Source organism: Mesoplodon densirostris, chromosome 18, assembly GCF_025265405.1.
Source record: "Mesoplodon densirostris isolate mMesDen1 chromosome 18, mMesDen1 primary haplotype, whole genome shotgun sequence".
Classification (NCBI taxonomy): domain Eukaryota; kingdom Metazoa; phylum Chordata; class Mammalia; order Artiodactyla; family Ziphiidae; genus Mesoplodon; species Mesoplodon densirostris.
The window spans coordinates 47541458-47554893 of record NC_082678.1 but is presented as its reverse complement, the minus strand read 5'-3'; the positions used below and the strand labels follow the sequence as shown (position 1 = coordinate 47554893).

General features: G+C 50.7%; 1 protein-coding gene across 4 annotated transcripts in view; it reads left to right on the top strand.

The window, feature by feature from the left end:
• The first annotated feature begins 9 nt into the window (after positions 1-9).
• SGSM2 (small G protein signaling modulator 2) overlaps positions 10-13436 on the top strand; it is a 37748-nt gene continuing 24321 nt past the window's right edge. For 2 of the 4 annotated variants that reach the window (XM_060082918.1, XM_060082917.1), the window contains exons 1-2: positions 11-406; positions 5158-5233. In XM_060082918.1, coding sequence (XP_059938901.1) covers positions 350-406; positions 5158-5233 — 133 coding nt within the window. In that variant the 5' untranslated portion in view covers positions 11-349. Of the gene's footprint in view, positions 407-5157; positions 5234-13436 lie in introns of all 4 variants that reach the window. The other 2 variants (XM_060082919.1, XM_060082920.1) reach the window with 2 other exon arrangements.

The following is a 13436-nucleotide window of genomic DNA, read 5'->3' as shown; positions in this document are numbered from 1 at the left end:
CCGTGACAACGGCCACCGTGGCGCGCGCCCGGGCACGGTGCCCCCAGGCGCGCGCAGCCTTCCCCCCTCCCGACCCCCCCCCCCCACCCAGTGGCTGAGCGCACCACCCCCCCGCCCCCGGCTGTGGGAAGGGGCCGGGCCAGCCTCCTGACGTCGGTGCGGGGCTCGGAAGATGGCTGCAGAGCCCAGCACCGGGCAGTGGCTGCGGCGGCGGCGCCGGGAGGGGAGCGCGGCGGGCGGGGGCTCCTCCTGGCGCTTGGGGCGCTGAGCCGAGAAGCGCTGAGGCAGCGAGGGCGCGTGGGGGGCTTAGGCGGCCGCTGGGCACCACCTCCCCGTCAGCCGCCGCACGATGGGCAGCGCGGAGGACGCAGTCAAAGAGAAACTGCTGTGGAACGTGAAAAAAGAGGTAAAGTCGGGGTACGGACCCCCGGGAGCTCGCGTCCCTGTCCGCAAGGCCCAAGGGACAGAAAGATCTGCTCCCATTCCGGGCCGCGGGCGCTCGCTGGCCTTGGGCGGGGGCGGGGTCCTGGACTGGTTTGCGGTTTCCGCCCCACTCCCGGATCAGGGGGCAGCTCTCCTCGGCCCCAGGGGCTAGGCCGGCGCTTCAGGGTTAGTTTGCTCCGCGATCCCGCAGCTCCCCGCCCTGTGAAGGCAGCAGCTCTGGGAAACCGAGGTCGGGGGAGGGGTGGCGGCAATTTCTGGAGAACCCGAGCTGCCCATTCATTGCCCGCGCCGCCTGAGGAGGGGGCGGGGCCCCTCGCAGGCCTCCTAGAGCGCTAAACGGGTGACCTGGGGGCTTAGCTCCGGTTTGCCCTACACCCCATTCAGTTATCTTTCTGGGAGCCGAGCCTCGGCTGCAGGAGGGTTCGCCGCACACCTCACTGATTCTCACTCCACGCCCACCTCCCTACCCAGAGGCCAGAGGGTGTTTTGAGAATGTTTTTTAAGACTCATGATTATTCTCCTCTTTTGAGGAGTACCCCCGCCCACGTCAGAAAGAGAACAGTCCTTCTCTGTACTAATGTCCTTTACTTTGACCCTGCCCTAAAAGCCATTTCAGTTTCATGGTGGTGGTGGGGGTTGTCCATATGACTCACCCACAAACGAGAGCTGGAGAGTTCAAACCCACAGAGTGGATTAGAATGGATTAGGCCTCTGGATGGAGCCACGAACTCCTCCCACCTACCTCTGTGTCTGCCAGATGTGTAAACTCAATGAGGGCAGGACACCCATCCGTTTTGTCCAGAACTCTGTATCCACGTAGGCACTCAATGACTCTTTGGTAAATAAATCTGCTGATCTTGGAGACTGCAAAGTCTGATGGGAATGCATAAACTTTGGGATAGTCTGGACCAGCTCTTTGTGACCTTGAATAAGTTACTTAACCTCTCTGAGTCTCAATTTCTTCATCTCTAAAATAAGGATAGTGATATTCACCTCATATATAAAAGTTTACCATATTGGTTCCTTTACCCTTTCCTAGAGTTTCAGGACTGGAGAAGACTCTGGGTTCTTATAAAATCCTGGAAGGCTCTAGATCGTTCTCCCGCATTAATTATGGCCTGGCTATTGTGCCCTAACTTTTGTTTCCTTCCCTTCTGTTGGCAAAGAAGTAGTTGAAGCCATCACCTTTTCCAACTGTGTGTGAGAAGCTCTATTGTGCCTTTGCTGTGAAGTGGCCAAGTGAGAGGTTTTTTAGGCCAGGAGTACATCAAATTAGCATTTAAGCCCCAACTCTGGTCTCCCCAAGGAAAAAAGAAATCTCGAATCTCAGTAATTATCCTCAGGAAACAGATAGTCTAGTGACAGAGATTTATATGAACAGTATAAACAAGAACAAAAATGTAGCCATACCCAAACTATGGGCAGATGTGCTAGGATTGTTGGTGTGTTCCAAATTTGGGGTTGGTCAGGGATGATGGGAAAGATTTGGGGGAAGGCAGTATTTAGAAGGCTGTCTGTACTACTCCCAGAATGATTCTTAAACAAATGTAAGAAATGTCCAGAATATGCCACAGCTATGTGTATTACCTAACAGATGTTGACCCGCTCTGAACTCTTAGTTCCCTTCCCCCATCAGCGCTTGATTTCAAGAGAAATATAATCCTTTCTTGTCCTACAAGTAGGGACAGTGGGGGTAATTGTAGGCAAGTCTGGCCTTTCATAAAGGACTTGTAGTATAATTCTTTTTTTTTTGTCTGTGCTGCACAGCTTGTGGGATCTTAGTTCCCCCGTCAGGGATTGAACCTGGGCCCCAGCAGTGAAAGCGCCGAGTCCTAGCCACTGGACCGCCAGGGAATTCCCAGGGTATCTATAGGTCCTCCTAATCCAAAAATCTGCCCCAACAGCCTGCTTCAGATGCCTGCAGGTCTTTGAGCTGTGACATTATGCTCTGTTTAATGCAAAACCCCTTGGGAAGTAATCTAGGAAGGTTTTAATAGTTTAGAGTGCAGGCTCTATTTACAATAGCCAGGACATGGAAGCAACTTAAGTGTCCACTGACAGATGAATGGATAAAGAAGATGTGGCACATACATACAATGGAATATTATTCAGCCATAAAAAGAAACAAAATTGAGTTATTTGTAGTGAGGAGGATGGACCTAGAGTCTGCCATACAGAGTGAAGTAAGTCAGAAAGAGAAAGACAAATACTGTATGCTGACACATATATATGGAATCTAAAAAAAAAAAATGGTTGTGAAGAACCTAGGGGCAGGAAAGGAATAAAGATGCACACGCAGAGAATGGACTTGAGGACACGGGGAGGGGGAAGGGCAAGCTGGGACGAAGTGAGAGAGTGGCATGGACATATATACACTACCAAATGTAAAATAGATAGCTAGTGGAAAGCAGCCGCATAGCACAGGAAGATCAGCTCAGTGCTTTATGACCACCTAGAGGGGTGGGATAGGGAGGGTGGGAGGGAGACGCAAGAGGGAAGACATGTGGGGATATATGTATATGTATAGCTGAGTCACTTTGGTATAAAGCAGAAACTAACACCACTGTAAAGCAATTATACTCCAATAAAGATGTTAAAAAACATAGAGTGCAGAATCGATCCGATCCCCCTTTACCTAACCACTAACCATGAGCACTTCGCAGCAGGGAGGAAACTCTGGGTCCTTCCTCCTCCCCAGACTTTAGAAGCTCTACCACCCTCCAAACCAAAGTGAGGGCCTGGGGAGCAAGGGCAGCATCAGGACACTGGACACAGGGCACTGTCCAAAGAATGGCAAAGACTAGCTCTCCCAGAGCTTACTGTATCTGTAAGATTTAACGTTGGGATTGAGGTAATCCATCCCTCTAATCTTCAGTATTAGTATTTGTCTCCTGGCACGTTCCCCCAAGCCATCAGAAGTGCATGGTTTAAGTGCTGGGAGCAACTAGAACCTCATATACTCCTGCTGGGAGTGTAAATTGGTACAACCACTTTGGAGAGCAACTTGGCAAAATCTAATAATATAGAATATACTCATCAGAAATTCCTTGCCTAAACATATAAATCCAAAGAAATGAGCACCCGTGTTCACACAAAAACATGTCTAGAATGTTCACAGCAGCACTACCCATAATAGCCCCAAATTGGAAGCTACCCGAATGCCAGTCAATTGTGAGTTGTTCACACAATGGAGAATGAACAATGCACATCCATATACAACATGAACAAATCTCACAGTCACACTAAGGAGCAAAAGAAACCCAGTCACAAAAACTCCACAGTGAGCCATTCCATCTATAAAAAGTACAAAACCCCACAAAAGTTCTCTATAATGTTAGAAGTCAGGATAGTGGGTACCTTTGAGGTAAGTAGTGACTAGAAGGAAACATGGCAGAGTCTGGGGGTACTTTAGGGTGCTGGTCATGTTTTATTTCTTTTTTTTTTTTTTTTTTTTTTTTTTTTTGTGGTACGCGGGCCTCTCACTGCTGTGGCCTCTCCCGTTGCGGAGCACAGGCTCCGGACGTGCAGGCTCAGCGGCCATGGCTCACGGGCCCAGTCGCTCCGTGGCATGTGGGGTCTTCCTGGACCGGGGCACAAACCCGTGTCCCCTGCATCGGCAGGCGGACTCTCAACCACTGTGCCACCAGGGAAGCCCCACGTTTTGTTTCTTGATCTGATGCTGGTTTCATAGGTGCGTTCAATTTGTGAAAATTCTTCAAGCTGTGTAATTATGATATATACCCTTTTGTATTTGTACATCAATTTTTAAAAATTAATTAATTTACTTATATTTGGCTGCATTGGGTCTCTGCTGCTGGGTGTGGGGTTTCTCCAGTTGCAGCAAGCGGGGGCCACCCCCGCCGCCGTGTGCAGGCCTCTCACTGCAGTGCCCCCCCACCCCACCCCACCCCACCCCACCCCCACTGCGGAGCACGGGCTCCAGGTGCGCGGACCTCAGCAGCTGTGGCACACAGGCCCTAGAGCGCAGGCTCAGCAGTTGTGGTGCCCGGGCCCAGTTGCACCGCGGCATCCTCCCGGACCAGGGCCCGAACCCCTGTCCCCCACACTGTCGGGCGGATTCCCAACCACTGCGCCACCAGGGAAGTTCCTGTACATCAATTTTAAAGTTTTTTTTTTTAAGTTCTTTCTAAAGAAGGCTGTGACTGCTTACCTTACAAGGCATTCAGAAGCTTTCACATCCAGGTAGGAACCCAAACATAGGACTTTACCTAGACAGAAAGAAGACTGGGCTTGTGAGCATGTGGGGAGTGTCCCTGAGGCCTAGATGGATGTACCACTACCCTCAGAGAAGGGAGAAAAGGAGGGTCAGGTTGTTTATCTGGAGCCTGTACTGACACAGTTTGTCCCTGAAGGACAGTGTTTCTGCCCACAGGCCCTTCTGCAGCTAAGTACAGAGGAGCAAATAGCGTCCCACCCCTGTTCTCTATAGCAGGGCACTTCCTCCTGGGTTGGAATATCTGCACTGATTGATTGGTGGGTTTACAGCATCTTTTTTCCTGGTTGCCTTTCCAAGGTGTTGGTGCTATCTGTACTGAAGAAACTTTATTCCCCACCCCTCCCTTTCCTATCGTCTACTCTGCAGGTGTCTGAACCCAGACCGGGGCGGCAGAGCCAAGCCATTTACTTGCTCACAGGCCTTTGGTCAATCAGTTAATCAGTCAATCAATAACGATGCTGCCCATTTATTGACAGGTGAAGCAAATCATGGAGGAGGCTGTCACCAGGAAGTTTGTGCATGAAGATAGCAGCCACATCCTTACTCTATGTGGTGAGTGAGTGACTGGGGGATAATGGGAGAGGGGGTTAAAAACTGAGGACACTATCTTGGGGCCAGGGAAAGATGAGTCCTCAGGTTTAGTAGTCCTCAAATCTGGTTGCAAGTCAGAATCAACTCAGAAGCTTATGAAATCTCCTTGGGTCCCATCCCAGACCTACTGAATCAGGATCTCCAGGGCCCAAGAATCGACTATATATGTCTAGTTCCCAAGGACAGTAGTGCTCAAATTTTAGCATGCATCAGAGTCACCTGTAGGACTTGTTAAAATGGATTCCTGGGTCCCAACCCTGGAGTTTCTGATTCTAGTCTGTCTGGGGCGGTCCCAGGAATTTGCATTTCTAACAAGTTCACAGGTGATGCTGATACTGCTGGTCCAGAGACCACACTTTAAAGGCCATTGTCCTAGGCAGTTGGGTTTGGGAACCACTGCTCTGGTTTATCTTTACATTAACTTTGGGGAAGGGTCTGTGCTTTCGGATGCTTTCTGTGCCATATCTATTTTCTAATTAATCCCACCTGTGTTGCTCCAGCATCCCAACTATCCAAGCACTCGACTGCGTGCAAAACAACATGAATGTAAAGGAGGGATAGCCAAGCCTTCCCACCTTAGAAAGGAGAAAGTCTGTCATAAACCAACGCTTCTGCCTCAGCATGAACACTTTTGCTTTTGTAGGAGCAAGCCTGTCCCTACACACAACTGAATCTTCTTGAATTTCCAGGAATTTGACCTTCCGTCTGCCATCTTTTTTTTTTTTTTAATTTATTTTTGGCTGTGCCAGGTCTTAGTTGCGGCATGCAGAATCTTTCGTTGCAGCGCGCGGGCTTCTCTCTAGTTGTGGCGTGCGGGTTTTCTCTTCTCTAGGTGTGGTGCACAGGCTCCAGGGTGCGTGGGCTCTGTAGTTGGTGGCACGCAGGCTCTAGTTGAGGCGCGTGAGCTCAGTAGTTGTGGTACGTGGGCTTAGTTGCTCCGCGGCATTCGGGATCTTAGTTCCCTGACCAGGGATCGAACCCACGCCCCCTTCTTTGGAAGGAGGATTCTTTACCACTGGGCCACCAGGGAAGTCCCCCATTTGCCACCTTTATGTTGTTTTCCTTGACCTCTGAGATTGGTGTTCATTGAAGGGAGGTTGTGCATTTCTGAGGTGAAGGAGTGAAAGGAGGAGATACGGGAAGGAACACTTTTGACAGTAGCATGGTGAGGCCGATAGAGCTGCCCCTCCCATCAGTCCAGCAGCAAACACTGAAGGTCCCCCAGATTCCAGATACTGTTCTCCAGGTAGGGAAACAGCAGTGGCAAGATGGACAGCGTCTCTGCCCCAGAGGATTACATTCTGTGGGCAGAGAGACAGAAAACAAATGTACACATGAATATATCCTGCAATAACAGGTGTGGCAACAGCTACGGAAAAAAAAATAAAGCAGAGAAATGTGGGAGGGCGACTGGGGAGAGGCAGCCTGTGAGCAGAGCCCGAGTGACAGACTGAGGGTTCAGACAAATCCCCGTGCTCTGCTTGCTTCTCAAGTTGTTTGGACAAGTTTCTTAACTTGTCACCCACAGTTTGCTCCTCTAAAAACAGGGTGGTGATTCCCAACTCAAGGAATTTTTGTGGGTATTGCGATGATACATGTGAAGTTTCCTAGCATTGTAAGAGATGAGAAAAATGTCTGTGTTTCCTCCTCTTTTGGATGTTAAGCCTGAAACTAGGTTTGCAGGGCTTGAGGTCCTACTATCTCCCTTTCGGGTAAGCTTCCCTGGTTCTTTGAGATGATATAACGATTCTCAGGTTTGCAGGAGCAATCTGATCCTACTTTTCTCGGGCAGAAGCCCTGCTGGGGAAAAAGCATGCTAGTCTTGCAATAGGTGACTTTGACGAGTATTAGAACCCTACTCCCTTCCACCTGTGCTGTGTTCCCCTGACGTCAGCCAATGTCTGTCATTGTCACCAGAAGGGCTCTACTGGTGGCCCAATTAGTCATGGCATGGTGCTAGGCTTCGTCCAGAGCACACACAGCAAACACAGAAAACAGAATAAAATAGCACAAACAGCTTGTGCATGGGTGCCACATGTGGGCGGCCGTAGGTAAATGGGGGAAGAGAGGCAGGGGAAAAAGCTGTTGGCGTCCCACCGTCAAGTCCATTAGGGTGAGAAGAAACCGTCAGCTCTCCTCTGATGAGTCCAGGGGCCCCCAGGAAGCAGTAGGGCTTTCATTTTTGCCTCTTGCCTTGAAGCCCATGGCTCTTTCCAGCAGGCAAGGATATCACCTTCAAAAGGAATGATTCTTCTACTTTCAGCCAATTTCAGTCACGGAACTAGAACAAGGGTCTATGAAATAGACCCAGGTCTCCAGGGTTCTAAGATCAGCCCCAAAGCAAGAGGAGCCCTGTCCTGCCGGATTTCGGGAGGTGCCTTAGGTCAAAGTGCAAACTTAAATGCCCACAGGGTCTAACGAGAAAAGTCCGGGTGTGGGACAGCAGGCAATGGTGGGCACTGGGGTGAACTGGGTGGCACTTACCATGTTTGAAGGGGGCAGCCACCACTCAGCTTCTGAAGGAATGCTAGCCCTGGCTTGCTATGGCCCTTGTTTTATTTTAAGAGAAGCCAGAAGTCTGGGTTTTTACATGAAATGTCCCAATTTTTAAATGCTGATAACTAATTCCCATTTAAAAAAAAATTGTGTGGGCTAAACAAAAGGCATCTGCAAGCCTCTGCCAGTTTGCTGCCTCTGCCTTGGGCTTAGTGCACAGCCACGGAAGGGAATGCTAGCAGGAGGGGCTCCCAATAGTATAAAGCTGAGTCAAGCCGGGGCATCTGAGACCCACGGGAAAAGGAATCTTTGTACTTTGTTGAAAATGGTGTTCAGTGGTGATGGGGATCTCAGTTCGGGCTCCAAATAAGGTTGGTTTAAAGCAGTGATTATCGAGACTTCCCTGGCAGTCCAGTGGTTAGGGCTCCGCACTTCCACTGCAGGGGGCACAGGTTTGATCTCTGGTATGGTAACTAAGATCCCGCATGCCACCCAGTGTGGCCAAAAAAAAAAAAAAAAAAAGCAGTGATTATCAACCGTTTTTCCTGCCTGCATCACACAGTGGAATCATAATCAGGGATTCCTAGGGGGAGGCAGAGAGAATAGACATGTACTGATGGAAAACTCCACTCTTCTGGCTTTTTGGAGATTCTGAAATGCCAGGCTCCTTCACCCCCTGGAAAAATGTTCAGAAGTGCATTTTTAGTCTGAAGTGGGTCCAGTCTTACCCTGGGTCTTGCACTTGTCCCAGCCACATCCAGAATTCAGCTTTGTTCTTGGGGAAGTGGGAGTGCAGAGAAAGTGCTGAGAGAGAGGGACCAGAGTGAAGGCCGTGGAGACTGGATAAACTGTGCAGTGAGTGACCCCTTTCACTAGAGCTTTGTGGAGGGCCGGGGTCCTGGGCCCCTCTGCCCTGCCTTGGCCTCTCTGTTCATCGCACAGGATGGCTAGGGGGTGACTGAAGAGGGCAGGGCCTGAGCAAGATGAGCTTCCCTGAGCTTCCTTAGAATACAGACATTTGAACCGGAAACAGAACCTTCCTGGAGAGCCTTAGAAATGGAACTGAAGAATCCCTGGGTCGAGACCTGGCCCTGGGCAAACCCAGGAAATTTCCTGTCCCTCAAGGGGAGGAGTGAGACTCCCAGGACTGACGAGAAACGTGCGTTTGTTGTGTTTGCTGTGCTTGTTCCTAAACCTGTCTGTCTAGAAGCTAGTCAGGCCCCAGCAGGTAGAAACCTTGTGAGGAGGCCTTGCTGGCAAACCCAGCTGGCAGGGAGGGGTTCTATGTGTGCTGTTCTCCTACCACAGAGCAAGGCTGCGTTGCTGCTCTGAGGCACCCCCTGCCAGCCCCCAGGACCTGTGTGACTGTACCCGCGCACCGGAGAATAGGCCCAAACCCCACTGTTGGGAGAAGGTTCTTGGATATCTTGTCTTCATCTTAAAAAGTCATGTCAAGTTGGGCTTCCCTGGTGGCGCAGTGGTTGAGAGTCTGCCTGCCGATGCAGGGGACACGGATTCGTGCCCTGGGCCGGGAAGATCCCACATGCCAGGGAGCGGCTAGGCCCGTGAGCCATGGCCGCTGAGCCTGCACATCCGGAGCCTGTGCTCCACAACAGGAGAGGCCACAACAGTGAGAGGCCCGCGTACCGCAAAAGAAAAAAAAAAAAAGTCATGTCAAGTTTGCGTTTTGCTCCATAATATGGCCTCTGAAACTTTGTGCTGCTGAATGAAATTAATGCTTCCTGTTTTTCTGTGGCTTCCTGAACCCCCGGGTCGTAGGCTGATTATCTCCTGCCACCCCAACCCCCAGAGGGCCAGGTGCTCTTAACTTTTGCTGGTGGGCAACTCAAGGTCAGGGTTAAACAGCCGATTGTCTTAAGTTTCACCTTTGAACTCTGCATTTGTAATAGCAATATGACTGCTCACAGAGTGCCCAGTTACTCTTCCCATCAAGTGGTCTGGGGTAGTTTAGGCCTTAACCAAGGAGCACTGTGCCTCCCCTCCCCGCTGGCTCAAAGAAGAGCATCTGCCTCCACAGTGTCTCCGTTTGCTCCATTCTAGTTGGGCGCTGAGGTTGGATTTTAACCACTGGTGGGTAGAAGGGCTTTAGGAGGCCCACAGAGAGGTTCCTGGCCTGGCAGAGCAGGTTCTTAGACTTGTAAACATTTCCTTTTTCTGGCCACAGGCACTGGGGGCGGGACCCAGACCAGCCCTGCCCCTCAGTCCTTTGGTTCCCTGCCCTCCCCGCGCTGATCCGTCCACCTGAGGGTTGCTTCAGGCTGAGGATGAGCTGTAATGGGAGACGGGGGTGGAGTCTGTGGAGCTGGGAAAAACACCAGGGCTTTATTAACCTGCTCCCTGTTGCTAAGCAGCTTTCATTAGCCGGGAAGTCCAGCCGCAGCAAGCTCCTCCTAGGAATGGCAAGGAGATGCTAATAAGCTGGGAGAGAAGCAGGTGTGGCAGGAGGGTGCGTCCCACCTGGGGTATTTCAGCACATCCTGAGATTCAGGCACCAGCCAGTTTTTACTCTCTCTTCAGTGAAAGGGATTCCTTCTCTCTTCTTCCTGCCCACACTGAATGAACAGCTCATTCTCAGCATATCTGGCTTCCACTTTCCATGTGGTAATGATCCAGTAGGAAGAAAGGCCCTCTGGGAGACTGGCTCCCCTCGCCCTGTCTTAGGGCATGGCTGAGGGCACGTGGTGATGGTCTATAGCTGAGACTTTGGAGTCCGGCAGACCTGACCTGGGTTCACAGACTGACCATGTCATCAAGTGTGTGACCATGGCCACTTATTCAGCAACTCTGAACCTATGGAATAAGGTTGATGTGAGGATTAAAAGAGTGATACAGGTAAAGCACACAGCATGGAGCCAGGTATGCAGTAGGTGCTCAGTAAATGTCATCACCACCACCAGTGACATTCTACTTTGTTCTTGAAAGTGATCTTTTAACCTTCCCCATAAAGCCTCCTAGAACCTTCTCCAGGATTCCATTTAGGAATCCATGTTTCTGAGACTTTTGAGCATCTGGACAATCAGAAAAATTTGAACTCTGGGAACCCAATCAAGGAATTTGAAAATATTAAGAAATTATTATTGATTTTTTAGGTGCAGTACAGGTATTAGGTACATGTTGGGTTTTTTTTGCGGTACACAGACCTCTCACTGTTGTGGCCTCTCCCGTTGCGGAGCACAGGCTCTGGACGCGCAGGCTCAGTGGCCATGGCTCACAGGCCCAGCAGCTCCGCGGCATGTGGGATCTTCCCGGACCAGGGCATGAACCCGTGTCCCCTGCATCGGCAGGCGGACTCTCAACCACTGCGCCACCAGGGAAGCCCTAGGTACATGTTTTTAAAAGAGTCATCTTTTAGAGATACACACTAAAATATTTATGGACAAAAATATATGATATGTAAAGTTTGCTCCAAAATAATCTAGGGATAAGGGGGAAAGTGGTTGGAGGTGGTATAACTAAAACAAGATTGGTCCTTCCTTGATCATTGCTTATGTTGTGTGATGGGTACTCGGGGGTTCATTATATCATTCTCTTTACTTTTGTATATGATTGGAATTTTCCATAATGAAATGTTTTTTTTTAAAAAGGAGGAAGAGGAGGAGGAGAGGATGGGTGGAGGAAGAGATAGAGATAGCAAGTGTATGCAGCCTTTTTTTATAGGATATATTTTTATTTCAAAAAGTATGTATTGAATGCATCCTTAAACCTTAAACAGGATTCTGGACACGTAAGCCTGCAGAACAGACAAATAAGTATGGAAATCTGCCCCACCTTCTGGGTGTTGGAACTGGATGTTGGATACTGGAGGGTGGGGTCTGAAGTCACGTAAATATAGAATATTTTATTATTATTTTTTTAAGGCCGTGCCACGCGGCATGCGGGATCTTATTCCCCCACTAGGGGTCAAACGCATGCCCCCTGCAGTGGAAGCGTGGAGTCCTAACCACTGGACCACCACGCCAGGGAAGTCCTAGAATACTTTATAGGAGTAGATCAGCATTAAATGCTAGTCACTGAAGTTTCATAATTTAATTTGTCTTGTAGACTGTTGTGTTTAATCCAACACATAGAGATAGTCCCACCCCCGAGCTGGCCCAGCCTCTGTCCCCAAGTCCATGTACAGACATCTGTTAGTGGTGGAGGCTTCACAGCCTAGAACCTGTGCCCAGGGGCAGTGGGGAGAACAGGGAAAGGGAGCAGATGTTGCTGAAGGGTCCTCCCTGATCCTGGACCCCCAGCTGGAGTCAGGAAGGGGTCGACCCGTTGTTGCTGAGGCTGCTGCCTTCCTTTCCCATCCTTGGTCTTTTAAACCAACGACAGGGTCCGGGTGGGGGACCTGGGTAGTTCTAGAGAGCGAACACAGAAGAGACGGACGCAAAGCCAGCCCTTCACAGGCCCACACCAGACCAGTCATCACCTGGCTGCCAGACAGTAGGATGGTCAGTCATGCGGTGGCCAGTCATGGTGAAATCCAAAAAGAGGGGGAAGAGTAGAAACCCAGGACACTGGGCCCCCACCATGAGGGAGCTTCTACAGGGAAGGCCAAGGTCCTGAGTCCTCAGTGCTGACCATAACCGCTGAGGCGAGCTATGAAGGCTGGTTTAGTAAGAAAAACGAGCGTTTGCAGCTCTCCTGTCCCAACAGAAAAGCTCTGTGTGGTCCCTCTCCCCATAAGTCACTGCCCATGGGAAATCCTTGACCTTGATGGAGCCACAGCCATGCCTGTCTAGAGGGGGGTGGGGAGAGCTCTGGTGACCACAGCACACGTCCTCCCTCCCCTCCCTGTCCTGCCTTCTCGGGCTGCCAAGGGGGCCCTCTATGGAGACAGGCCCGAGGAAGGGCACCAAGAGTCTTTCCCTTGAGATCAAGACCTGGCCCTTCTTCAGGGAGGCAGCTCCAGACGACCTGCCACAACAGTTACCACAACATCTAGCCGCGTGGCTCATGCACAGCTTTCTTGAGAAATTTTATGTGCAGGGAAGCAGCCAAATGGTTTGACACCTAAATGGGGATGTAGGGCCAAGGGTGGTGGTGGTGGTTTTTTTTTTTTTTTTTGGTGGTACGCGGGCCTCTCACTGTTGTGGCCTCTCCTGTTGCGGAGCACAGGCTCTGGACGCGCAGGCTCAGCGGCCATGGCTCACGGGCCCAGCCGCTCCGCGGCATGTGGGATCTTCCCGGACCGGGGCACGAACCCATGTCCCCTGCATCGGCAGGCGGACTCTCAACCACTGCGCCACCAGGGAAGCCCGGTGTGTTTTTTTTTAATTGGAGAAATTACAGAACAGTTATGTACAAATGGAAAGTATCTAATAGGAAAAAATTAAAGATACAGGAAAGAGAAGGGACGTTTGCTGGAGTGATGTCCTTGACAGGTGAAAGGGGCTGAAATCCAGTGCGCAGGTGGGAGAGGTGGCCTTAGAGGGGAGCACAGCCAGAGCACCTGTAGGTACCAGAGGGAGGGCAGGGGACGGATACAGCACAGGAAGGAAAGGCACTAATGCTCATCCATCACCTTCCGTGTTCTGAGCGCTACAAAGAGCCTTGGGCACCTCTGCACGGGCTGTTGCCTTCGGTCACTCAGCCCCCATCGAGGTGGGACCTGTTCCTTTCCCTCCCTGCAGTTGAAGCTCAGAGAGACTTAGTGGTCTGC